Below are 26270 nucleotides of genomic sequence, written 5' to 3' on the forward strand. Positions count from 1 at the left end.
AAAACAAAAAACTAAAATGCAACTGCCAGCAGGATTTGCTCTATCAGCATTAGGTTACCAAGGATTTCCTTTTTTGAAGATATATATTAGAACAGACAAGCTTACCTGCAGAAACACTGTGGAATCTCTCCTTGACCATATAAAGGAAACAAAAATGGCGTATTGCCATAGCGGCCAAGGCACTGAAGAAATTTTTTGGTTGCCTGGAGACCTTCAATGGTGCTGCAATCAGTCTCTGATACCATTGCTATAGAGTGAAGAATGAAGTGTTGCAAGCTGGGTGTTAACTTCCGTGTTCTTAAGAACTGAGCAAATGTACTGCTCTCGTAATCTGAGGAAAAAAAAAATGAGTTCAGGTAAATGATATAGTGTAACACTTGTACTTTCTCAGGTGCTTCAACTTAAAGAAATACTTTTGCATTAAAAAAAAAAAAACACAAAAGTGATCACAAAAAAAACTACTCAAATCTTCAACATACGCAGCATCGAAAATGGGTAATTCAAGTTAATGAAAGCTAAACAATTTACTATTAAAGGGCGTTTTCTCAGAAAACGGAAATATCACTGCATCAAAATATTTGGAATAGCCCAAATCCACTATACGTGAACTCCACATGAGACTTAAATATGCTGTTTAGTTTTACAGAGTAGCTGAGCATCATCTAAACATAGCTTCATCTAAGTTAGACTTGACCCACACCCATTTCTCAATCATTTGACTATTTTTGTTTAAGATTTAACTTTCTACCAAAGTATGTGGAATAACAGCCACACAGCAGACAAAAACCCATTCGTTTTAAAGTGCCTTGGGATGGTACAACTGATTACTCATCCACTTAACATAGCATCCATTCAAAAAGCGTACTACTGAATTGATACCTATGTGGTTAGAGCACACATTTATGTGCAGATAAGCCATTCACATATGCCAAAGATGAGAAGGGCAATATATATTTCAAACATTTCAAAATACTGCCTTCCCAACAAACAGGTAGAGATAAGACAAAAAAAAGACAAAGATGAGGAAGCCTATTTCCTCTTAAAATTAACACTACTACTGAAGCACTTTGACATTTACAGAAAACCAGAAGTTTTTCAGGAGACATTTAATGCAAGTGCTGCATGTTACTGATACATCTCTGAAATACTGCAGTAAGTTTAATTATCTTGATATACCTTGAATTTTCTTTTTCAGGGAAAGATTGTTTTAAGCAATAATGTATTTCATACCATTCAGAAATTTATTCTTAAGCTTACTTCAGTGATGTGAAAATTCAAAAGTAATTCAGAAGCACTTCCATCCAATGCCGTGACTAACATTATCAGGCCATATATTCTGTTAGGGATTCAACCACTGTTTTATTACTAATGTACTTCACTACCTTTGTGCAGCCATGCAGCAAGTCATAAAATATATTACATTTTCTTTTATTGTATTGTCTTTCTAAAAAAACCTCAAATTTTTCCTCATTCTAGGCTTCTCATATAACTCAAATTTTTAGAGAAAAAGCTTTAAAAAAAATTCTTCACTATCATAAACTCTCCCTGTTAAAACTCTGTCATCCCTAACGCATGCAATGATCTCACCAGGCACAATTCTAAAGTTCTGAAGTCTTTAAATTAGACTAACCTGACTCAAAATATTCCCAATTATTTCCCTGGCTACTTTAAAATGTAGGAACAAAATATGTTCAACTATCTCTGGACATAAATAAATCTAATGTCACTTAGGTAAATGAATCAATGAATTCATTTAAAATCGACGTGGTGACTCCTTTTTTAGTTAATAAATTTTCTAAATATGACCTACATTCTTGCTCTCAGCACCTCAATTTCTTCCATCAGCAGCAAACCTCAAATTGCCTGTAATCTATAAACCAGCCAGCTTAACGAGTTTTTCCCCTTCAGGATCTCCTAAAGTTCATCATAGACTCTTTTCTTCCTAATCTTATCAGATCACTGTCTTTATTGATCAATTCTCTCTTGCATATGTTTGAAATTATTTTCTCTGCTATTTCTATATAACCTGAGGGTCATATAATACCAAGGCAGCTCTAAGCTCAAGTGACCAGACCAGTATCAGTAACTAACAATTGCTTCTTTTGAAAGCATCCCCTAGCCAAATTATTATCATCCACAAAAGCACTGATATGCTTCAGTCTGAAACCTATACTAATGGTTTAAGCGTTCCTCCGCTCTCATTACTTCTTTTTGACAGATTTTATATTTTATAATTTTTTGCCTTAGTTTACTATTAGAGTCCAAGCACTCAGAACATCACACCATTCTCTGTACCCTTACGTTTTTAAACCCAAGGCAGAGAGCAGGTTTCCATCACCTTCTTTCCATTAGCCAATTTTCTTCTTTGACCTGATGCTCACTATTCTTTGCATAACGTGGCTCAAACTCATTCATATTTTGTGCCCTCTAAATAACTCAATAATCGATAAAGGCATTTGGCACTTGCTCTCTGCAATTAAAAGGCATTTTCAACTTTGAAAGTAAATGTAATTTAACTACGAAGTTAACTCCTCCATGTTCAACATTTCTAATTCTGTGGCAACATACTGTGAAATAAGATTTACATATTATCCAAAGAAGGTAAAGAAAATCAGGTGCACCACACCATATTACAAAATTCCTGAGGGGGAAAAAAAATCTAAAAACGACAAAAATATTTTGCAACCCTGCTATATATGTAATTTTGCTGTTAAAGAAAAATGTAAATAATTAATGATATTATGGGAATTAGAAGTGAAAGTGCTTAAGTAGAAGAATTTAATATCGAAGTGAAAGGTCAGAAAAAGGTCAAAGCATACTTTGAAAACTAATCCTTAAAAGGAATAGGGTGAAAACACAGGAGAGCATAAGATTGTGCATAACGCAACGAACTCAACACAAGAAGGTGTACGCTACTCAATGAAACACTACCTTGGTATTCATCAGGGTGCTGTTCATATTCCAAACAAAATGTCAAAAATTTCATCAGCAATCTCTTTTCCACCATAGTGAGCTGTCTGCTGTTGAAGACATCTGCTCTGGAACAAGGTACCTAGAAAAATTTTAGGTGCTTTATATAGCCTGGGTGAGAAAGGCATCAAATAAGACTATAGTTGATCACCTAATCAACATTTTAAGTTCCTGTTTTTCATTAGAACTGTAGTTATTTACTTATATACTTCTTTCTGTTATTTTCTATCATAACTACAATAACTATTTTTCATAATACAAATATTCTAAAATCTTTTTTCTCCTCTTTCCCTTTCTGATTATTTCACTCCAGTTTCAGTTGCATCTCTAACTAGGCCAAATATCTCCTGCTGCCATGATTAGACGAATGACTTCTCTCCTAAGTAGAGGAAAAGACAAATGAAGTCTATACAAGGGATCTGAAAACCTAAAGCCTGTGTATCTTTAAGATTCAACTGCTGAGTCTATCATAGTCTAAATATCTGACATGAGGTAAACATTTAACGATAATGATTTATCTGATCGCACGTTATTCTAGCTTATTTCTTTTCAATATTTAGATTAAACGTAAATTAAATGTAAAAAAAAAAAAATCCATCGCATTCCAAACGTGAAATTAAACCAAAATTTTCAAGTAAATATACCAGCTGTTACAAAACTCTCATAAAGAACAATTTCAAATTTTTTGACTTTGAAAAGATCAGACTAAACACATAAGATACATTTTTCTACAATACCTGTTCTATTTTTCCTTCCCGAAAGGCAAGAATTCGTGTGGCATTTTTAAACTCTGCATATCTGCTAACGTTTGACTTAATCAGAAGATCAATTAACAGACCTCGGGAGTAAAGGAGCTGCACAATGAACAAAAATACTATGGTGAGTCAAAAAAAAAAAGAAGCACTTATACCAAAAGAAAATAGTAACTCCAATACTATTCCTTTGCAAGATGTTTTCTAACTATTTACAGGTACATATAGTGAAGTAAAATCTGAGCAAAATAATATCAAATATATAGCATGTTCAAATAAAATTAACTGAAGTAACCACAGAGACAGGGGCAGAAGAGAAAGCAGTCCACAGGACAGAAGGTTTCAGCCCACTGTTGATCTTATTTTATTAGGTTGGCAGACCTTGAGAAAGAGAGACCTTATTTGGCGACCTTGAGAAAGAAAGTCACCTTGGATCCAGTCACATAGTGAAAAGGAGAAAGCAGAAGCTTACTTCTTCACCACTACGTGGGCTACAGTGTGCCAAGATGTACCATAGCCAAACTGCATCGAAATTTTGCTGGTGTCTAAATTAAAATACTCTGTACCGCTTTTGCTTTCTAAAAGTAGCATCACTTTAATAAAGTAACTTGGGATCTCAAAGATACAAGGGGACAACGGGGCAACGTTCTAGGCCACTTTTCCTTCCCATTGTCTTCAAAGTTTATCACTGGACAGTATTATTCATATTTAAAGACTCCGCATACTAATTTACACAGATATATTGAACACTGTCTCCTCAAAACATTTTGCAAAATCAGCAGCCAAAGTTAATGGCCAAAGCTGCTAAAAATCTCCAAACTCAAAATTCCTTTTCTCTTCTATTATTCACCATTTTCACCATGAAGACTCCTTTATTCAAATTCATCTCTCATATTCTGTACACTTTGAAACAAGCTGTGCTTCAAAATCCAGACACATACATTGGCAGATAAAGAAAAGAGCAATTAATGCGAAGCTGATTTTAACACAGCTTGTACTACTGCACCAGTTTTCAAACTTTTAAGATATCTACTTAAATTTTGCATGGTTCCCCTCCCCTGCCTGTATAAAAACATCACTAGTTGTTTCTTTCATAACCAGAAGTGATAATGTCACCATTTTCTAAGTGTAAATTCCTTAAAGTGCCACAGTTACTCTTTTGTCAAAGTGGTATGCAGGTTTAGTCATATTTTGCTATGCTGCTTTATAAGCTGTCTACCTTCACCCTTTCTGCTAGCAAAATATGTTATTATGAAATAATAGTTACATTTCCATCCTTTCAATAATACAAGACATTAAATTTAATGAATTGAATTGAATTTAAAAACAAAAGGTCCGCTAGAGAAACTTGTAGTTCTAACTTTCTGCGGGTTTTGTGATCCTGAGTAACAGGATTCGCATGGTTACACAAGAGATGCAAAACCCTGGCCACTATTTCAAAATCACAAGTTCTGAAAAACATGCCCCCAGTATGAAATTAATGCTTAATTTTCAAGATAAAGGTCTACTGGAACACTCTGGGAAAGTCCAAAAAAGTCCCAGTGCCAGAGAGAAACCAATGAGAATTACCAGTCCCGTTTTGCCTCATCTTCTGTCAGAATTTCTGGAATCTATTGCAATTATCATTGCGTAACAAAGTTTGAGACAGTGGCACAGAAAACGTATACTATGCAAAACAGATCTACTCTACCACTATAAACTGACTACTGCTTTCATAAGAGGCATCTAAAAGATGCATAAAAGAGGCATCTAAATTTGGAACACAGAGTAAAAAAAACCATGAAATAACGTATTTTGTAGTGTCTACACAAATACTTCAAAAGTTATCTTCCATTTTTCAGAAGTTTGAAAAACTTTTCATAAAGACTACGAAAAATTAAGCACTGAACTTTGGGGGAAAAAATCCCTTTTCGTTGCACGGTATATAGTCTAAAGCACAGAAGTTTTTTAAAAATTCCATTTAACTTGAATTTGCAGGGACATGCACATATATTGCTAAGTAGCTAAAAGACAGGTTTTAGATCTTAAACTGTATGATAAATACGTCAGATTCTAATAGCTTCTCCTCTAACGAAAAAGCACACAAGAGTAGCAATTTGACACAGCAATAAAAATATCTTATTTTACTCAACTTTTATGTTAGGGACTAACTGTAGTTATTTTTTTTTCCAGTACAGTTTATTGCAATTCAGCTTTTCAGTTGCCTGAGAACCAGAAATGGTACATTATATATAAACAGAGTGACAGTGAGAGTACCACAGGAAAATCTATCTGAGAAGGTAAGCACACCCAATAAGAAAATTACTTTTCATCTTAATAACATCAAAGATCTGCATTTAAATTAGCTTTCCTTGTTTAAATATATATTTTTTTTATTTTAAAACGCCATCATCAAAAAAAAGTAGTTTTACAGATATTACTTAGGCTCTCAATTTCAGGAAAGTTACTTTTATGGATATACTTCCGAGCTATGCTTTACGGTCTCTTTGGTTAAAAAAAAACATTAAAGAACACATATGAAGCAGTTCTTGTTTGTTTTAATAGTGCTATTGATTGCTCACTTCCCAAGAGAATATATCTTTTGCCTTAAAGGTACCATTTCAGCCCTCTAAGATTTAAAAAATTTTCAGCGTTCAAAACAAAGTAAATGTACCTGAATGAAACGTCATTAAGTTCCTACCTTGGAAACTAAATCAATATTAAACCTTCTGCCTTCTCTAACAATTTGGGAATACGTGATTTTCTTTGGTTCTTGGGTAGAAATTTCTGAGGGTGCAGCTTCTGTTTTTCCTAGTTCCAAAGTGGACTCGCCTAGAGGTGCGCTATGAGAACTTCCACCCTCAGAGGTTATTTCTGCATCATTCCTTTCTGTTGCACTCGCTGGGTCACTGCCTGCAGCCTTTTCTGGTTCCCAGCTCTCAGCCCCGGGCAAGGCACTTCCCACAGGTGCACTCTCCTTTTCTGATTCCTGAGCAGCCCCCTCAGCACCAGAGGCTCCAAAGACAGGCAGCTTTGACAAAGCACCAGCTTCTTCAATATCTTCAGCTGAATCCTGACTGATTAAAAACACAAGGGGAAGAAGCGGGGTGGAGGGGAGGGAAAAAATAGAGAAGGCTTTAAAATTGTCTTAAAAACTTGCGTAACGTTTTGAGTCAGTGTTAGCAACGGAAACATCAGAACCCTTTCTGTGAAAACCATTAAAGTATCTCTACCCTGGTCAAATGAGGTGTCACCAACTAAAGAACTCTGGATTTCTGACTGTAAAACTAGATTCAAGTGGAGTGTTAGTGCAGGGGGTGGGCGAGGGGGGTATGAAAAAAAAAGAAAAAAGCTGTGTGTTCTTGTTTTACATAGAATCCAAAATTACAATCAGCTTAATATCAAAAACAAAATCCTCATGGCAATACACGTTACACAGCTATACAAAGCCATACAATATTTGAAAAAGAAACATTAATTGAATTTGATTGTTTTTTCACTAAGGATAAAAACCTTTAAAATTGAAGTGCAAAACACATTAAAGTTGTAAGCCAAGATTTTTTGAAACCAAACTCGCTGACGAAAACAGAACTGCACTGTAGGACTGAGACTACTTTGCTTCTATTACAGCATGGTTTCAAGAGAAGCATGGAATTTTGAACTGAAATTCAAGTTAAAATTAAGTTGAAAAGATTATTTTTCAGACTCTAATCTTACAATCTGAGTAGCTGTTCAAGTAATAGCCATAAGGAACAGTTTACTCACATAGCAACATTTCTTTTAATAAGGCACTAGAGTTCGTAAGCTTAACCAAGCACTGATCGATTATGAACTGAATACATGTATCCTGTTAAAAGTATTTTCACCTTTACTAACTGTTTATAATCTTAGATTTATTGCAAGTATGGTAAATCTGTGCACAGTTCTGATTAATTCCTAACGTGCTTATGATGAAGGCAGCTAGTCAAAAGGAGAGACGTTATCACACACAAGTATTCTATACAGTCCATTTCCTTTTCATAATGACACAATTCTTTAAAATTCCTCTTAAAAAGCAGACCTCCACTTTTAATCTCATCTACCCTTTTCATCTTGAACTTCAATGACATCTACCTTAGAAACTGGTACTTTTGAACTTAGAATTTTAGCTTATACTACCAGCTGAGATGAATCAAATCAATGTCATTATAAGTGAAAGGAGTTCAGCAATAATTTCACATTATCTTTTTATCTTGATACCACAAGCCATTAATGCACTGAATAAACAATTTAATCTCAGCTGAAAACTAACGAACTATGATTTTTAAGGTGACCTGCAAATGTACAGTACTGAATTTCAGTAACTATTAGGATGGTTAAAATTCACTGAACAGCAAGGAATTACTCAGCTCACTTGTAAAAAAGAGTTCCTTCACACATCTGCAGCCACAGAGGTGGAAGCGGGAGGAGGAATTTCTGTTCCAGTCATAAAAGGGAAGAAGAATTCTGCTCCCTTTAAAAGTTGTTCCTCACTTTTCTCCTTGTGACCTCAGGGAACTTGCATGGACTAATGAAAGTAAGAGCTTGGTACAAGTCTCTCAGCCTGTGCACAACCACCAGGAAGCACTTATGAATGGGATAAAATACTGCCCTGGGAAGTACAAGAACCGCTGTACAGAAGCGGTAATGAGAGAAATCTGTTTCTGTACATTAATTTTTTATGTCTCTCTGCTTTATATGGCAAACATTAAATACATATAAAATATCAAAGACAAAGATAAGTATTGTCAAATGTTTCTAAAAAATTAATCTCTGCTAAAAATACAACTGAGTCAATTCAATTGGAGGGGGGGAGGTTGTTTGTTTTAGGAATTTGGAACACGCTGCAAGCAGACCTAAAAGCTATTGTCATTAATGCAATCACTAAAAATCGAGCTTTTATTTCACCCTTTCTAAAGATTTATAAAATACAAGACAAACTCAGGGCAAGCTTTCTTCCTCCCTTCTCCCAGCCTCACTGCATAGATCAAGCTCATTTTAAACACACTTGATTAATTAGTCTTTAAAACAGCAAAGTAAAATTTGGATTTGCAATACATTTTTGTCTTTTTTCTATATCACTCTGAAACACAGTATAACAAAAATACTATATTTACATATTTTAAAACTAAATTCAATTCCCACTTAAGGAATACGTACATCTGTATGATTTGCAGCTCTACACACTTTATAATGGAAGCCTAAAAACCATATATAATCTAAATTCATGACATCTTTCCTATAGGAACAAATATCCCTGAATAATGTAACAACTGTCTATAAAAATCACTCAAATTGAACTTTTGTGCAGACAATTCTTCTCTTAATTCAGAAAAAAATAATACATCTGCAGACAAATTGTTGTGTAAATTTAGAATATTATCTTCCACCATTCATCAATTAATGGTACTAACAAAGGAATATCTTAAAATGAATGTGTCTTATTAATGCCTTGTAACAGCAACCCCTTCAGATAGGTCAAATGAAAAATTGCCAACCAGCTGGTTAATTTATTCAGCACAGGTGTTCACTATTTATTTTTCAGCCATTTGCCTTTTTTCAATACAGCTTGTTGTAGACACAGTATTCTTTTCCTTTGATGGATGCACTTTGTTCTAAGGCCATTCATTTCAGATTTGCACCGTGTATATTATACTGCTACCCAGCTGTTTATTCTTTCAAAATAAATGTTTAATGGTTACTTCATAGGAGTTATAAAAGTTAAGCCAAAGCAACAGAATCTAGCCAGAATGTGTAAATTGTTAGAAACACAATAATTGACTCTCTCAGAAAGTTTAAGTTAATTTGGTAAACTTTTTCTTTGCTAGTTCTATCAGTCTAACAATTCTTCCCTGTGATTTTTTTTTCCTCCTATGATAAATGGAAGATAGCGTTTTACAGCCGGACTAAGTTTAAAATAGCGTCAGAACAAAACTGAAGATTCAAATAGAACGCTCACTTCCAAAACCTGTGACACCTAGGGGGACCTCGGGGACTTTCTTCTGAGCCCGCCATGAGTCAGTATCACCTCTTTAGTAAGAGTCTTCGCAGGAATATTACATTACCTATCATAATAAGACTACAATATTATATTGACATTGTTTTAAAACAAGCATGAAATTTGATCTGCAGTATGGTTAAGCAGCCATTACCGTGCAATGCAACTTCTGAATATTCTGACCGTGACCTTCAGATTGCCTTGATCCAATTCTTACGTTCTATTATTTTTACTATTTGTGATGTTTACAAAAAGAAATAAATGTTTCCATATGAATATATGTCAATGTTTCATTCAGCTACCTAGGATGTTATCTAGGAAACTCAAGGTTAAACTTTAAACCACTATCCCAAAGAACCTTTCAGAAATTCAGAGTAATATTCAATTCAGTGCAAAACACTTAAGATACAAAATTAATAAACAAACAGAGAGAAATAATTTAGTTTTCAATTAGGGCCCACAAAATCTCCATTCATTACCATACTTAACGCACTATTTGAGATTACTGCTTAACAAGGTTACTTTTAGATGTTGCTTTATATCAGTGTTTCAGATAATATGACATTGTGAAAAGTTTACCTCTTGTATAGCTTATACATAATGAAGTATCATACTTCTATTTAACAATTTAAACCAAAAAACGAAATTTCAATTCTTAACTTTGGCTAATGCAAGCATTACGAATACCTAACTAAAATTACTTTTAGTCATATACTCAATTCTAAGACAGTATATTACTCTTGACTCACTTCTGCAACAAAAAAGTACACGTGTGTATTTCAAACTAAGCATGTATTTTTTGCATTTTGTATGTAAAGTAAGAGCTGAGTTACCTTACTTCAAATACAAAACAGTGACAGCCCGAGAAGGTTAACTGTTATTATATTATCAGGAACTGTCGAACACGCCAATTCATTCTAAAATACCATGAGAAAGCACTTTCAAAGAATAAGCTGAATACACTGAATACAAAACTAACAAAGGGCAAGTACTGTTTTATTACTGTAGCAAGGTAAGTATTTTATAATTACAGAACTACTGTCCATCTATGTTCTTACTCTTGCGTACACCTTTCAGCCTATATGTGCAACAAGGGAATGTTTACTAACGAGTTTAACTTTTATTGTGAGAACAGCACCTTTTAGCCAAATTAAGAATAGGAAATTTCAAAATATGGTAGTATGTAACTAATGAGAACTTCTGCTTTTGACTCAGAAGCAAATTGACTGCCAACTCACAAAACCGCCAAACAAATTACGTTGCACCAGATAAGGCAGTGTAGGAAGAATCTTCCTATATATTTACCTTTAATGAAGTACAAGTGATTTCAAAAAAAGAGCTTTTACTGAAGAATTTTATAACTTAGTTCTTTTTCAAGAACAAAAGGAAGTATCGCGGGTGGTGAAATGCTCAAATCCCAGAGCATAACATAATGATTTATCTGCGACATATACAATTATTTGCATCTTTCCATATCCATACTTACTTGCTGAAACAGAAATCCTCTACATGTTGAATAGTTTTATCCGTCTTGTTCAGAGAAATAACTTCTTCGTTCTCAAGGATCAGTTTTCTCCAGTCTTCACATTCATCATTGACATCAGTCTTCTGCTTAAAAGAACAATTACAAAATTGCAGATTTGTACTGCACTAGCTGCTCTTAGATGATACATCTCTATTTCCAGTGATTTGTCTTTGTTTAACAGTCTTAATGTTTTTTCCATTAAGACTTTTGGCGTAGAGAGTAAAATAATAAGGGCTGGTCACTTCACTGCAGCATGCCAACATTTACACTACATTATTAGCTCTATTAATTTGAAAATGCAGCATTAAACGAAATGCAAGTTTTAGCAGAAATTTAAATATAATACAGTAAAATTTAGGTTTGTCACAGCCAGGCTAGTTCCAAATTTTGAGTCAAAACTCTTCGAATGGAGACCATAACATGAAATATATAAGTCTGTCTACATAAGTATCTCTAAATTATAATGAATTTTCAGAGGGGGGGGAAAAAAAAAATCTTGCTGCAAGCCCAAGTAGCATGACCTTTTTCGAGAAAGCCAACTCCAAGTGGTCCTCTGTTCATTTACATGCTGAAACTGCCAATAGTGTTTCACATTGTCAAGACTTAATATTTATTAAATGTTTTTGTGTCTAAGGAAAGATGGAATATATGGAAAGTTTAAGAACCAATGGAAATTTCTGCATTTGGACATGAATAGTTTTTCCTCTAACATAAGATGAATATTTCTTCTATTCTCAATACACTATCAAAAATGGTAGAGATGTGTAATCTAAATTGCCTTTTCACAAGGAACCCTTGGTTAATCACCATAATCATTTCCCTGAAAAAACTCGCTTTATAGTAAGCATAGCAGAATTGTCATGTTCATCAGCCTTACAGCAAAAACGAAAGAAAAGCATCAGGGAGGAAAGCAAATACTCTCCCCCAAAACACAAGTTGAAGGTAACGAATGCTATTGAAGATGCATTCAGCTTAGATTCTATCAGGACAGAAAAGAAAGAATATGCATATACATAGGAAGAATATAAGAAGAATATACATATTAGCAATGTAAGAAACACTGACGACGCGTATCTGGTAACTGCATTTTTATATAATGTCTACGCAGGAGAAAATACCTTCTAGAAGAGCTTACGCAGTATCTGGAGCACAAAGTGCAATTCTGTATTCTTTGATACAAAGAAAGGAAGAAAACAAGTGAAAACAGAACAAAAGTTACACCTCAAAAGAAACTGCAAAGTGTCATGAACTTTGAAAACATAGCACAACAGCTCAGAGACACAGTCTATTAGAATTTCTCCCAAGCACAATGAAAGCGATCCGTTTCCCTTCTTTTTATTTTCTTCGTTGCGTTAATTAAATACTGGGCACTGAATGTGCAGAATTTTAGGCCAAATTAATAGAAGTTCACACTAAAATTTTCATTTATATTCTGATAAAAAGCAGGTAATTGTGGGACTGAGATTTATGTAGTAATTATGTGACAGGTATTCACACTCATATTCCACAGAATTTAAACATTTCCATACCTCAGAATACTGGAAATCTTAAATTCAGATTTGATGTTACTGTAAATGTTTGTCATTTACATCATCCTTCAAAATGATAAACAGCAGAGGTCCTAATAACGAGTAGAGTGAAAAAGAAATTATTGAACGTTGGAATCTGAATATTAAAAAGCTGTGGAATTCACCAGCTTCTAAGTTAAACGCAGCAAAAGCCCCTACTGGCGCTTTAACTGAAGCAACATTACCACTTTGGATGGATGACCGAATCCCTTCAAAGAGACTATTCTTTCTCATTGCTACAGAAATTTTTAACGCAGAACTACTTTTCCAGGGATGTATTTCCTCTTACAAGTCTTCCTCAGGATCACGTGATAAATTTCTACTCTAATTAGAGCATTTCAATATCAGAATTACTTACTGAAAATCATATGGCAACTTAAGTAGACTTCAAATGAATTTAGACAATGTATTTTTAGAGTTGAATTGTGCTGGCAGCCTCTCAACACTGATACGCCAGGAAAGTTTTAAGCTGGCTTACAGAGTAAGACAGGTAAGGTACCGCTCCCTAAAACACTGCCCATATACAGAAGTTTGGACTTTGTAGGCCGACAGATCACCCTGGCAAATAAGTACAAAAAAGGCAAGCAGATGTTCTTGGATAGGTAAGTATGGTTCTCCACAGCAGGAAACAAAACAGAAGTAGACAGAAAAGGTACAGAGAGCTTTCATTGTTTTCTCAAAATCTCTTCTGGCTATTTGCTAAGTTGAATCTGGCTGGAAATAAACTTCTAATTGTAAGAAAAAAAAAAAAACTGTCTCCTGTTTGACTGTTTTGGGATTCAGTAATTGAATTGTATATACTCTTTGCAAGCAAACAGGACTGAATTAAAAGGAAGATCCAACTTAATCAATTTCTCTTATCAAAAATGAACAAGTTTGCTTGAGTCAAAAGATAGTCAGCAGAAAGCCAGAAATTAAACAGAGAATTTTAGAAGTGGCAGACACTGAAAACATTTTCTGACATAGATCAGCTCTACTGGTTATGTCAGAAGGTAACTCTATGTAATAAGTAAGTATGAGAGGTGAACTGAAGTGATAAAGTTCCAACTTGTATGAACCAACAAGCTCCTACCGCTTCCATAAATAACACCAGCAACATAGCATTTAGCCATATCTATTTGCTAATATACTTCAAATGCTTGCTGTCCTAAATAAGTATCCTCTAACTTTGGTCATCGAAAAATACACTATTAGCATTGACCTCTTTGTCTTGGTTACAAGACACATTTCACTCAGAGGATCCAATAACTAACTTTTTGACGGTTAAGGGAGACGCAGTTGAAAGCACTCAAGAAAAAAAAAAAGAGGCTGAAACAGAGATAACAATGTGAAAATTAAAGAAAATAATGAAACAGGAAATGGAAAAGACCAGATTACCATTTTAAGAAGGTGCTAGGAAAGGAATACTCGCTTCTACATAAATGCAAGAACCCCAAAAATATGACTAAGAACTGGAATGTTTGGTCTTAGATAAAAACATTAATAAACTAAGCATATCAGAATCTCAGTGGAAGGAAGACAATCAATAGCACACTAGTAGCAGGATACAAAATGTAAAAGAGAATAAACAGTACCAGCAACACAGTAGTACAGTACATTAAAAAGCATTAGGACACTCTGTAAGTAAGTCTCAATCAACACGGATTGAAATTCTAAACTTAAACAGAAAGAATGGAATATCAGCTCTCTACTTAAAACAACTAAGACCGAAGAACTGACTGCAACATGAAAGAGGAAACACAATTGGACTGTATGAGTTCTCCTACCCCTGCTGGGCAAATATCAAAACAGCATATGAGAGCAAGTTTGTGGAGCTGACTATACGCACTGAATAGGAATGCTTACAGAAGACAAAAATCACAATAAACATTAATTTTTCCATTGGTATTTACTGTAGCATACACTTCAGACATGGAGCACACCTGAGAGATTTCCATACCATATCTGTTTTTTGGGGTGGGGTGAGTGGAAGGGAAAGGACATGAAAAGTGGACTGTCTAAGTGAGAATGGAGGAGTTTATGGTAGAAGGAAATGAACATCAATAAATCCTCCAAACTAGATAGTGTTGGCCTAAAATTTCTACAAGAGCTCGTGAAAGAAATACCTAAATTACTCACTGTGTGTGTAACCTTTCGTTCAAAACTTCTCGGTAGTTAAAGACTGGAGAGCAGCAAACATGATGTCAATCTTTAAAAATGATTCTGAAGGGATCCAGAGGACTACAGGCCTATTAGCCTGACATCTGCACTTGACAAGTTAGCGGAGACTAACATAGTGAAAGGGATTAGTAAACACGTGCATAAATAAAATCTATTTAAAAGGAATCAACTTGTTTTCTGCAAGACAAAGGTCTGCCTTTTAAATGTCTTTGAATTCTTTAATAGTGAATAAACATGCAAATAGATTATAAAATCCACTGGGATTTCCGAAAAGCTTTCAACAGGGTCCACAACCAAAGGCCTTTTAAGGAAAACAAGCCTCACCAAAGGCCTTTTAAGGAAAACAAGCCTCACCAAAGGCCTTTTAAGGAAAACAAGCCTCACCAAAGGCCTTTTAAGGAAAACAAGCCTCACCAAAGGCCTTTTAAGGAAAACAAGCCTCACCAAAGGCCTTTTAAGGAAAACAAGCCTCACCAAAGGCCTTTTAAGGAAAACAAGCCTCACCAAAGGCCTTTTAAGGAAAACAAGCCTCACCAAAGGCCTTTTAAGGAAAACAAGCATCCATGGTCTACCTCATGAGACAAGGTCTTGAAACGGCTATCTGGTTAAAAGACAAGAAAAGGAGGGTAGCACTAAATGGTCAGTTCTTGCACTGGAAGGAATGGAACGATCAGAGTTCCTCAGTGCTCTACTCTGGCACTGGCGGCGTTAAATCTACTTAAAAATGGAAAAAGGAGAAAGCAGCAAGACAACACTTACTGATAATATGATACTATTCAGGGTAGTTAGGACACAGACGGATAAAGATAGGATAAAGAATAGAAGACGACCTTGCAGGACACAATGCTCAGCAATAAAGTTACAGATGAAACTCAACATAGACAAATGTAGTGATGCACATGGACAAAAATAATCCTAGGGTCATGTATGAAATGATGGCCTCTATACTGACTATTAACAGTCAAGAGAAAGGTTTTGCTGTTACAGTAGATAGTTTCATGAAAACAGCTCTGCGCTTGATAGCAGTCATAAAAACAAGTGTAAGGATTTTTTTTTTTTTTTAAACAGAAGGAATAGAGAATAAAACAGGAAACCATTTATGTCACTGTGTAAATCCATGCTTTTTCCCCCATGTTGAGTATCACATGCAATTCACGCCATTTCATCTCCTTCAGCTTTGAGGGAGAATTGGAACCACTTCTGGAAGCGGAGAAGTTTCAGAGAAGGGCAACAAGGATGATCAAAGCTATGGAACAACTTTCATAAAAGGAATGACAGGGTGGGTTCCATTTCCTTGCCCAGTTTTTACTCTTCCTGCTGCCTGTGACCAGTATGGCAGACAAAACTGAGATAGATGGATGAGTCTTAACTGGTAAAGCTGTTAAGTAAAAACCTATTTCATCTGTCAAATTACGAGAGAGATAAAAGCACTGCAGTAATCTGTCTTGCAATAAATTATGCACACAACCAGTAACAACTGGATTGTTATATCTTAAGATTATGTATTTTCCTTACAGACTGCACAAGGAACTGTAATTCCCTTCTTAGCTACCTAATAGAGAATTACCATGAGTCCAAGGAGATGTAGGTTGTACTCCCATCTGTAGTAGAAAAATTCTTGTAAAATTTTCCTGTGTTACACCTAATCAGTGTACTAAAAAGCTCTCTACTTGCAAACCAACAGGAGTAATATTAGGTGGAAACATCACTAGAATTACTTGAGGCTTAACTCATTGTACCAATGAAATGCTGTGAGAACTTCAGAGGAAACAACTTATTAAAATATAAAATGAAATGAACAACTGTAGCCAAATAGGAGTAAAACGCTTAAAAACACATGTCATTAACTCTCAATAGTCAAAAGTCCATTTAAAAATTATACTGAGTACAGGGCTATCTGGTCTCCTTTAGTCATCAAATAGATAGTTTTCAAGAACGTAAAATATAACAGACATATAGCAGCTTAGGGTTTTTTCCCCTCTAGTCTCAATATTTATCCAGTAGATGGTTCCCAAGGAATACTAAGTAGCCTCTCTCTCTCTCTCTTTTGTTTTTCACCATAGCCTTTAATGTTAAAGAATATTAAAAGAAGCAATTTGGGAAATTTTTACCTGGTTTTCTTTAATCCAGGACAACAACCCTGAAAAGCTAAAGCTGGCCCAGTTTCCGCCATAGTAATTTCTCCTGCAAAGGAAAAATAACAATGAAATTTAATGGATAGAAAACATAAAACATAGTTTTCTCAGGTTTAAAAAAAAAAAAAAAAAAAAAAAAAAGGGCAACAGAGTTGCACTCAGAACGTTTTCCACACCAGATTTTACATGTGCAGAACATGCAAGCTGGCATAATATGTTTCAAAAATGTTAATCAGATGTAAAATTCTCCTTTTCCTTCACTGTACGCTGATGCGATTTTGGTCATTTCTGACCAAATAAACCACAGGCTGTCCGTTATACCTGTAGACAGGTTATCCAGACACCAAAAAGAATAATGCTGAGAGAAAGCATATTGGATGCTGTGTGCCACAGAAAAATATGGATATATACCACTTCTTGGCCAACACTGTCTCTACACTTCTGTAACTCAAATACATACACAAGGTATGTTTTTTTGTGCTTGTATCACATTGCACAAATATTATGCTTATGGACTGTTTCAAACCTCTGGCAAAATCATTTCTAAATTGCATATACTGTAGGTGGAGCCAAACGGACTGATTTGTACAAAATGATCATACCTTCTTGAGCACTCTTCAGCGTATATTTACTGCCTTTGCCTTGAAAATTTTAGTTTACTTGTATAAAAATCACAGAAAAGTAAGTTACGTTGTTCAGCAAAGAAACGGTCTCTGCTTTCCCCTTTTTAAATTTGTTCCACCAATATTTCCCTAGATATCAGCTGAATGAATTAGCACTTGTTATCATGAATTTCAGATCTTAAATAATTAGTAACTGTGTTAGGAAAAATAATAGAACAATTATATATATTTAAAAAAAAACACTCGACTCGTCCTTGCAAAATAAAAAAGTAACTTCAGGATTTAACTTAAATGTCAGTTCTCTAAATTATGCTGATACTTCAGAAAAGTGAAGGATACCACAAACTGAACGTACACTTAATCTTATTGCACACACTAAAAATGTTTAGGAAGCAAGATGGTTTTTGTGTTTTACAGAATGCAAAGATTCATAATTCCAACAAACTTAAAATCTCATCATAAACTCCCCCATTTTTGAATTATGGAGATAAGTGTGATAAAAAAAGAAATAAAATTCAGGTTCTATTCTACTGCTTAAGATAGGATGGTTTTGACATGGGTTATATGCACTGACAAAGACTTCATTAAGGGTGTCAGTCCCTTTGCAGTACCAGGGGGTGATGCTCTATACTATGTTGCTTACTTAGCATATGAAAGACAGATGTCTGCTAAACAATCCTTAATTGTTCCTGACTAGAAACTGACCTAAAAAAGTCTTTCAGCTACTGAAAGGCAATAGTAAGGAACATAAATAGGACATCTTTTGCAAAGACAACAAAATCCAGCATTCACTGAATAAAGGTGGCTTCAAGAACAGAACACAGTGTTCAGGGCCATGATCTGAGAGGACTGGGCCTATACTTTAAGGGAACCCATGTATTTTATCCAGCAATTTGTTCATTCTAAGCAGAAGAGGTCCATCTGTAGATCTGTTACCAACCAGAAACTCAGCTCTTCTATGAAAAGGAGTTAATATTTACCTCATTATGTGAATGATATACATGAGGTTTAAAACATAAACACATATATTTAGTATCACTTAAAATGCAACGGAGTGAGAATTAAATATATTACTGAATCCCTGATTCTGCCAGATTTCAGCCTGTAAAACAGCAACGGACAGAAAACTTAGTTCTATACAATTATAATTATAATCACCAGCTTTACTTTAAAGTTCAATGGTACATGTTAAGTTCTTGTTCCTTCTTAAGATTCTACTGAATGAAAAGTTCAATATCCATAACTTATCTGCCACTTCTGGGAAGTCTGAAAACACAGCCACCAAGATTTACTTTAAGAGAATCTGCTGCTTTAGTTGCAAGTTTCCTTGAATATGGAATACAATCTGCCTGTCAGAGCAAGCAAGGGCATCGATCACAGAAATTGCAGCAAACACCTGGATAAAATTAGGACTGGGTTTCTTGAGCCTACACCAATATAAATTAGTGCATATTTGCAATACTTGAAATCAATAAACTTTGACTAAGAGAAACAAGTATATTGGCTCGCAAGTAAAATTATGTAACTTTCAGTGACAGTGTCAGCCTAGATCTTATTCTCTCAAAATTTCTCTTATCACTTGGATTTTTGTATGAATTGAAGTACTGCTGCTTTTAGATCAGATTTTTCAAATCCTGAATTTGTAGTTCAGGAGTAACAGCAGAATTACCTAAGACATCTTTGTGAAGTTTTGGAAATGCAGCCTAAGTACAGTTTTATCTCTGGAAAGAGCTTAATTTTCTCTCCTCCTACACTATTTTGTGGGTTTTTTTTCCCCCCTCAGTTGCTAACATCCTTTTTTCTATAAATACTTTCAAAGAATTATCAAATCTCATCCCAGAACACTCTGAAATTGCAAACCGGTTTCAACTAATTAACGTTCTTGGACTCCAAGCCAGGAGAACCAAGGAAATAGCTAGCATTTCCTTTTGAAGACAGACAGCAATTTGAGAATGCTTAAGAAAGCATGAGATACACAGGTAAGACAGAAATAAGGGCAGAAAGAGTCTTTTATGGACTATGCCGGTTAAGAGATCGCCCTTCTGAATGCCATGTCATAACAGCCATGCTAAAACAGTCAAAGCTGGTGGTACCTGAAGAGAAGCTGCTGATCCTTCATGATTGCTCCCAGGAGCTGCCTGCATGCGTCTGTCCTGCATTTGATCTTTCAGAAAGAAGTCTCCTACCATCAGAGTAGCTGTCTTTTGCAAAGGGAGTTACTGCCACATTGATTTTAAGGATCTGAACACAAAACGACTTCTTTTTCAAATGCGTAAAATTTCACATACTATCTGTTAAATACAGGCTCACATTTATTAGAAATTCCCATTCTGCCTTTGTAACCACGCCCTGGAGAATAAAAAGCGGACTAAGTTTCCTTGGCTTCCAACAGAAAGAGTTGAACGTAAATGGCTCTTGATATCCTTCAGTTCAAGAAAAGGCGTGGTGGCGGCAGTCACTTATACTACATTACACTATATTCTAGGATGCGAACATGATCAAGGGTAATAATCATAGACAGTCGAGACAAAGTTTTACTCTGTAATATCTTGGATATGAGTTCATATCCTAAAACAACATAAAAACAGATTTTTCAAACAAGGTCAAAACATACTTGAATTAGGACTTTTTGCCTAACTAACTTTATTGAAAGTTAAACAATTCCTCTATTTTCACAGAAGGAACTGATTTTTTTTTAAGAAGCATCCCATTCCTTCTCTGGTTACTCTGCTTACGCAGCTATTTCACTTTTCAAAGTTAAAGATCAAAAAAGAAGGCTACACAAAGATAGAGGCTGCGTTGTATTTTACAAGTTCTGAAAAGAGATAGATACAGCAAGACGTGGAATGCACTACAAAAGCAGATATCAAGTGTGCTTGGGTGCCCAGTAAGCTTTCGGATGCCCAGAAAAAACATAAACGGAATCTTGGACATAAGGGATTGAGTACTCAACACGCAAGGCCAGAGACAGGTGACAAGAAGAAAAAGGGACATGAGAAGTAGGTAGAGCGAATTGGGCACAAAAGAGGAGTTAAAACCCTGCATCTTGACACTCCTTCCATGTCTTGGAATTAAACTCTTCACAGACAGAGAAATAAGTCAGTGAGGAAGGATGTAAGCAATATAACTATACACTACTAATGCTGTATTCTACATTCCAAAAATCAAATACAAAATGTAGCTAAGCACAGCTCCCCTCTAATCCTCTGTATATTCATTTGCCAAACTTGAACATACATAATTACAAGAAAATAATAAGCAGAGGACCAGAAATAGGAAACATAGCAAACCATCAGGATAAAATCCCATGCATATGAACAATTACTATGGGAGGTACATTCCCTTAAAGTAATCAACTTTTAGTCTTGATCTATCCTCCTTTAGCAACTTCCACTTTAAACTAAGTGCCGATCTCCACATTTTAAATTGCAAATTACTTTTCTAAATCACTTAACATCTATCCTTGAAATTTCACATGTCAACAGCTCATTAATATCTACAGTAAATGTAGCTCTCTGAAAAGAACCACAGATTTTACATTTATTGAGACAGATAGCTGGCACAGAGAAATAGAGCTCCTTCAATTATTATTTGGCAGAAGCTAACTTTAGTTTAAAATCCGTCTACAGGAATTTATGGCAGCACTGCAGTGAAGTGACTATTTTGAATAAGATTAGCTACTGTTGATGGTGATGCTTGGACAGTGTTTATAAATCAAACCTAGAATGCTGTATTTCATAACAGGCCTCTTCAAAACTACCTACCATAATCACCTATGCAGTATATTACGATAAATGCAAACATGGTTGGAGATTAAAAGTAATAAAATGATCTACCTAAGATAACGAGCACAGGCAAACCATACACAAAGACTTTATCCATATACATTTTCCACAGCTTATATCTAACTTAACTCAGACATTTGTAAAGAACAAGAGATAGAAATTAATCAGAATAGCACAGCTACCCCAAACAAGTATTTCAGTAACCTCAGACCTGTCTTATACAATTTAACTCACGTTCCTTCAGAAGGAGGACAACTTAGATTGTGAAAAAAGTAGTAATCTGAATAGCAGCAGATTGGGGTTTTCTGTTAACCAATATCCAATTATTCTATTTCCTTGGTAAAATTAAATTTGAAATTCACCTAGAAATGAATATACTAAATAAAATTTAAATGTTTTAAATTCAGACAAAGTCATAGGAAGCTTGCCAGAGATTCAATTTTTTATTTAAGATTCAAATGACATCAGCACTGGTTTTTTTCCTTGTTTTGTTTTGTTTGTTTGCTTGTTTTTGCAAGAGTACTAACTTACTAAACAAAAAAAGCAGATGGCAACTGAAATGTCTGCCTATTTATGGGGGGTTTTGTACAATATAAACATTTTCATGTTTTGCCAAGATACGGCTTGTAGACTGTGAATCAGTGAGCACATACACCAACTGAAACAGCAACTACTAATAAGAGTGAAGAAAACCTCTGTTAAGAACACCTTTCCCTGACCTAAGAAGCTTATAGCCTGCACGAGACTTGGAAATAACTCCACAAGAGAAAGGAATCAAATGCGGAAACCTTCATTTTCATCATAAAAACAAAAGCATGTGCAAATGTAAATGAGCATATTCAAGTGAAAACAGTAATAAACAAAATCTGTATTCCACAGTTCTAATTGCCTGCTTATCCGAAGAGCTCTTCACCATAACTAAAAACAGACATGGATAAAACCAATCAAAGTTCCAGTGGCTAACTTACCACAGATTTCTGACAGACAATGGATATGAAAAATTGAAATAACAGAAGTGGTTCATTTAATAAAAACAAAGTAGCTTATTGGTAATACATGCATTAAGTTTAAAATCCAAACTTAACTGAATGTTTTATTAATTCTGCATCTGCTCAGGCTAAAGCAAGGTTTTTAACATTTTGGTGAGTAATTCAAGAGCTAATTACTGTTCCAAAATTTGGTTGAAATCAATGTAGCTTTATAGTTATGCATGGGGCTTTTACAGTAACTTCAGTAAGTTCTCCTGGACTTGGTCATCCAAGCATTTTTGCTACTATGAGATATTATCTATTAAATTTTCTAATATTTCACTATAATAATTTTTAAAAAGCAGTTGTCTACACAGTAATCTTGAGAACAGTCTGTGTTTCAACTGAATCATTGCTTATACTAAATATGGAGCATCAAGTAATGGCTTGTTGTGTACTATCTCCTTGTGATGTAAAGTACTAGAATATTAGCCCATTTAAGATCTTTTTTCTGTAGTTTCTGCGAGTCTAGTCCGTGGAGACTGAAGACTCATTAACATGAGTTGTTAATCCATACTCTCTCTCTCCTTGATAGAAACTACTTGTTCTGAACTGCATCATATGTCCTCACTTCAGTCCAGAACAAGAAGCCAGAGGTTTGCATGGAAAGTGTAACAGCCAATTGAGCAAATCATATTTTATGCAAACTAGTGAGTGAGCTAGTCTTGCAAATTTTGAACCTGCGCAGGATTTCAATTTAGAAATAAGCAGACTAAAAATTGAAGGGAGTCTCTGAAGGCCTTTGACAGGTACACAAAACAGGCTGTAGAAGCTTCATCTTGATCTAACGAAGTTCAGAGAAACTGAGCAGCAGAAAGCACATACTTTTTAAGCTTTTGGTGTAAAATACAGGGAAAACTGAAAACATGTATACTAGCTACAGCAAAAGTCTCTAAATCTGGGTGCTGGATACACAGGTGCACATCACAGGAATGTGCACAGAAAGGCAAGAACTCAAAAATATTTCATTTAAAAAGAAAACACCAAGCCAACCTTGTAATTTTTGGCAAACAACACTAACAACTAGAGCATCTGAGCTCACACCACTCTTGCTACAACCACCTCAAAACCACCTGTTGCTCTTTCTTTCCCTAAACCCTGCAAGTATCAGCTAGAGAAGAGCTAACAGGCTGCCTGAAACCAGTCTCCACATGGACCTTTACTAGTTATTAACAGAGTTAGGATTTTACAGTTAAATATGAATCTTTTTTCCACTTAGATATGAGCCTTTTTTTTCCTACTTGAGGTCATACTTCACTGAATTATCCACTTTGATTGCATGCACAACTATTTATCACAGTGGAGCTGAAATGCAGAAATTTGTTTAACTGTAGATATTTATCAGCTGCATGTATCTTAGGCTACGACAACATTCGGCAGCAGAGCTGCTTAGGCAGTCCTTGCCTCCCACCTATGACCCTCCACCAAAACTGCAGTAGTCCAGCCAATTAGACTGCATAACTGCTGTAATAATTGGATTAAGAAGGTAGCAAGGGGACAGGAGTCAATTGTGATCAATATCAGAGACACTGGGAAAAAAAAACCTATATAATCACATGTAGATCTCGCATAATGAACTACAGAAGACACAGTCCAGGTGTCTAGCATCGAAATGTCATAAAATATATTGCATTTGTTATCTTCTAGACAAACACAGACAGTAGCCTCATGAGCTGCTTGGTAGGGATCGAGATTGTCTCAAAGAGGTAAGAGGAGCCCTAAGTGGTAGATGAGAGACGGAAATTTTAAGAATTTAGTTTGGTCAGCTGATGCTCCAGAATTTGATCTCAAGCTTACCTCAGAAGGTAAAGTTCTAGCTGCAGTCCTGCTACTAAATTTTGCTGAGCAGGTATACAAATAAACCAAGATTCAACAATCAAATATCCTGGATTTTTCTGAAAAACAGTATGCTTTCTGGGGCATAGTTACAAAGTTTATATATAAAAACTGTTGTTCTAATAACTTTATTTCTTCTCTTTACCAACTAACCAAAGCGAAATATTAGTCTCTTAAAAGAGCGCAATGAAATATGCTATTCCGAGTGGTGCAGCAAACATTTTTATTTCAAAGTGCAAGAGAAGTACTTTTTGAATTAGCTGATTTCACTGGTATTCTGCAATCTTGCCAACTGATTTAGCTTGGGATAGACAGAAGACAGCAAACAAAGAACAGTGCTGTTTATCTCCTGTCTAATCAGCACACTTTTTTTTTTTTTAATGACAAACAATTAAAATGCAAAAATACTTTTTATCAACTTCCCCATGCAGTGAGAATTGACAAAAATTAGATGCTGGTGAAATATTTTATCATTAGAAGATCAGGCATCAGTTAAAAATTCTCACCAAAACCGAATGGGATAATTATCGTCAGGAACTATAGCAAAGGGCAATAAACCTGTAACCGTTCTTACCTGTACGAAAGAAGGCGCGATCAACGGCATCCTTGAGCACAGTTACGTCCCAGATTAGTGGCTAGCACTCAACAACTGCCTATTCTATGGATAGGAATAACACTCCAAAAACAAGGTACACATCAGCTTAAGAGTGCTTGATACCAAACAGAACATAGAACAGAAACATGTTCTGAAGTGCACACTGATGTAGACAGACATATTCCTGACCACTTTAACTCTTAAAAAGGAATATTATTGGAATAACTTACGAATCAACATGAAGAACTCTCTGGCCACTTCTGGAACACGCAGCTGCAATAATAGATTCAGGTAAACCTGAAAGGACACATGTAAGTTTTAGAATGTAGTACACTAAGGTACATTAACAAATGAAATAAAATCAGAGCCAAGTCAGTAGCAGGCAACTCAAACCAAAGGAAAAAAAAAAAACATAACACAGTATCTTAAAAGTTACTCTTTGTATGTAGTAAATAATTGTCCAACAAGAAGCTCTTAGACTTTAATGAGATACTAAGTAATATTTAAGACTCTTACAGATAGGGAAAAAAATAATTTAAAACGATTAAAATAGTCTTTATTAATCTAGAACCTGAAAAGCAGTCTAGAAAACATGAAGCAGGTCTTAAATATGTACAACCATAGTTTCATGATCTCTTTAAGCCAAAAAAGGCAACACCACCATCAACATAAAAAGATTTATCCCTTTTTCTTTGGCCATTTCTGCCCTCCCTCCCCTGTGAAGCAGCTGGTTGGTTTGCAGCAGGTCCGTGATGTCAATTCCATTTTTAACACTTACTATTTTGATGGATTAAAAAGAAAAAAAAATCACTTTCTGAACGGGTAAAACAGAAAACATTGCAATAGTATGTACTACTGATCCTCCACATTGATATCTGTATCATGGAATTAATCTCAGGAGCAAAAGGGGAGAAGAACTGCATCAGTTCCAGGGACGTGCATTCCACAGCCCAGACAGGTCTAGACGTAAAAGTCAGTTCATGTTCTTTGTAGGAAAAACGTTAAATATCAGAAAGTGGCTGCTCTCAACCAACTTTTGAAGTCCACCATTGATGACATCACAACTTTTCAGCTCTTTAATATCTCATAAGGTGTTCTGATCACCCTGTTTCAGAGGCAGTACCTGCAGCGTACGTTAATTGGTTACTTATACCAGTTTAGGAAGCCAGAAGTCCTAACACGCAACACCAAGACTTCAAAATCAGTAGGTTCAATTTAGAAATCGTATCTTATATTTAGAATATTACATCCTCTGGCAACGTGAAATCATTTTACAATCTCTGAACAGACAGATTCAC

At 35.2% G+C, this 26270-nt stretch overlaps 1 protein-coding gene across 4 annotated transcripts in view; it reads right to left on the reverse strand.

Moving 5' to 3' along the window:
* The window catches only part of CHM (CHM Rab escort protein), a 78741-nt gene that overhangs the window by 42820 nt on the left and 9651 nt on the right, over positions 1-26270 (reverse strand). For 2 of the 4 annotated variants that reach the window (XM_068956763.1, XM_068956765.1), the window contains 7 exons: positions 25203-25269; positions 17082-17154; positions 11204-11325; positions 6403-6778; positions 3708-3824; positions 2932-3052; positions 106-331 (listed from right to left, as the gene is read on the reverse strand). In XM_068956763.1, coding sequence (XP_068812864.1) covers positions 106-331; positions 2932-3052; positions 3708-3824; positions 6403-6778; positions 11204-11325; positions 17082-17154; positions 25203-25269 — 1102 coding nt within the window. Of the gene's footprint in view, positions 1-105; positions 332-2931; positions 3053-3707; positions 3825-6402; positions 6779-11203; positions 11329-17081; positions 17155-25202; positions 25270-26270 lie in introns of all 4 variants that reach the window. The other 2 variants (XM_068956762.1, XM_068956764.1) reach the window with 1 other exon arrangement.

Source organism: Struthio camelus, chromosome 11, assembly GCF_040807025.1.
Source record: "Struthio camelus isolate bStrCam1 chromosome 11, bStrCam1.hap1, whole genome shotgun sequence".
In the NCBI taxonomy this organism is placed as follows: domain Eukaryota; kingdom Metazoa; phylum Chordata; class Aves; order Struthioniformes; family Struthionidae; genus Struthio; species Struthio camelus.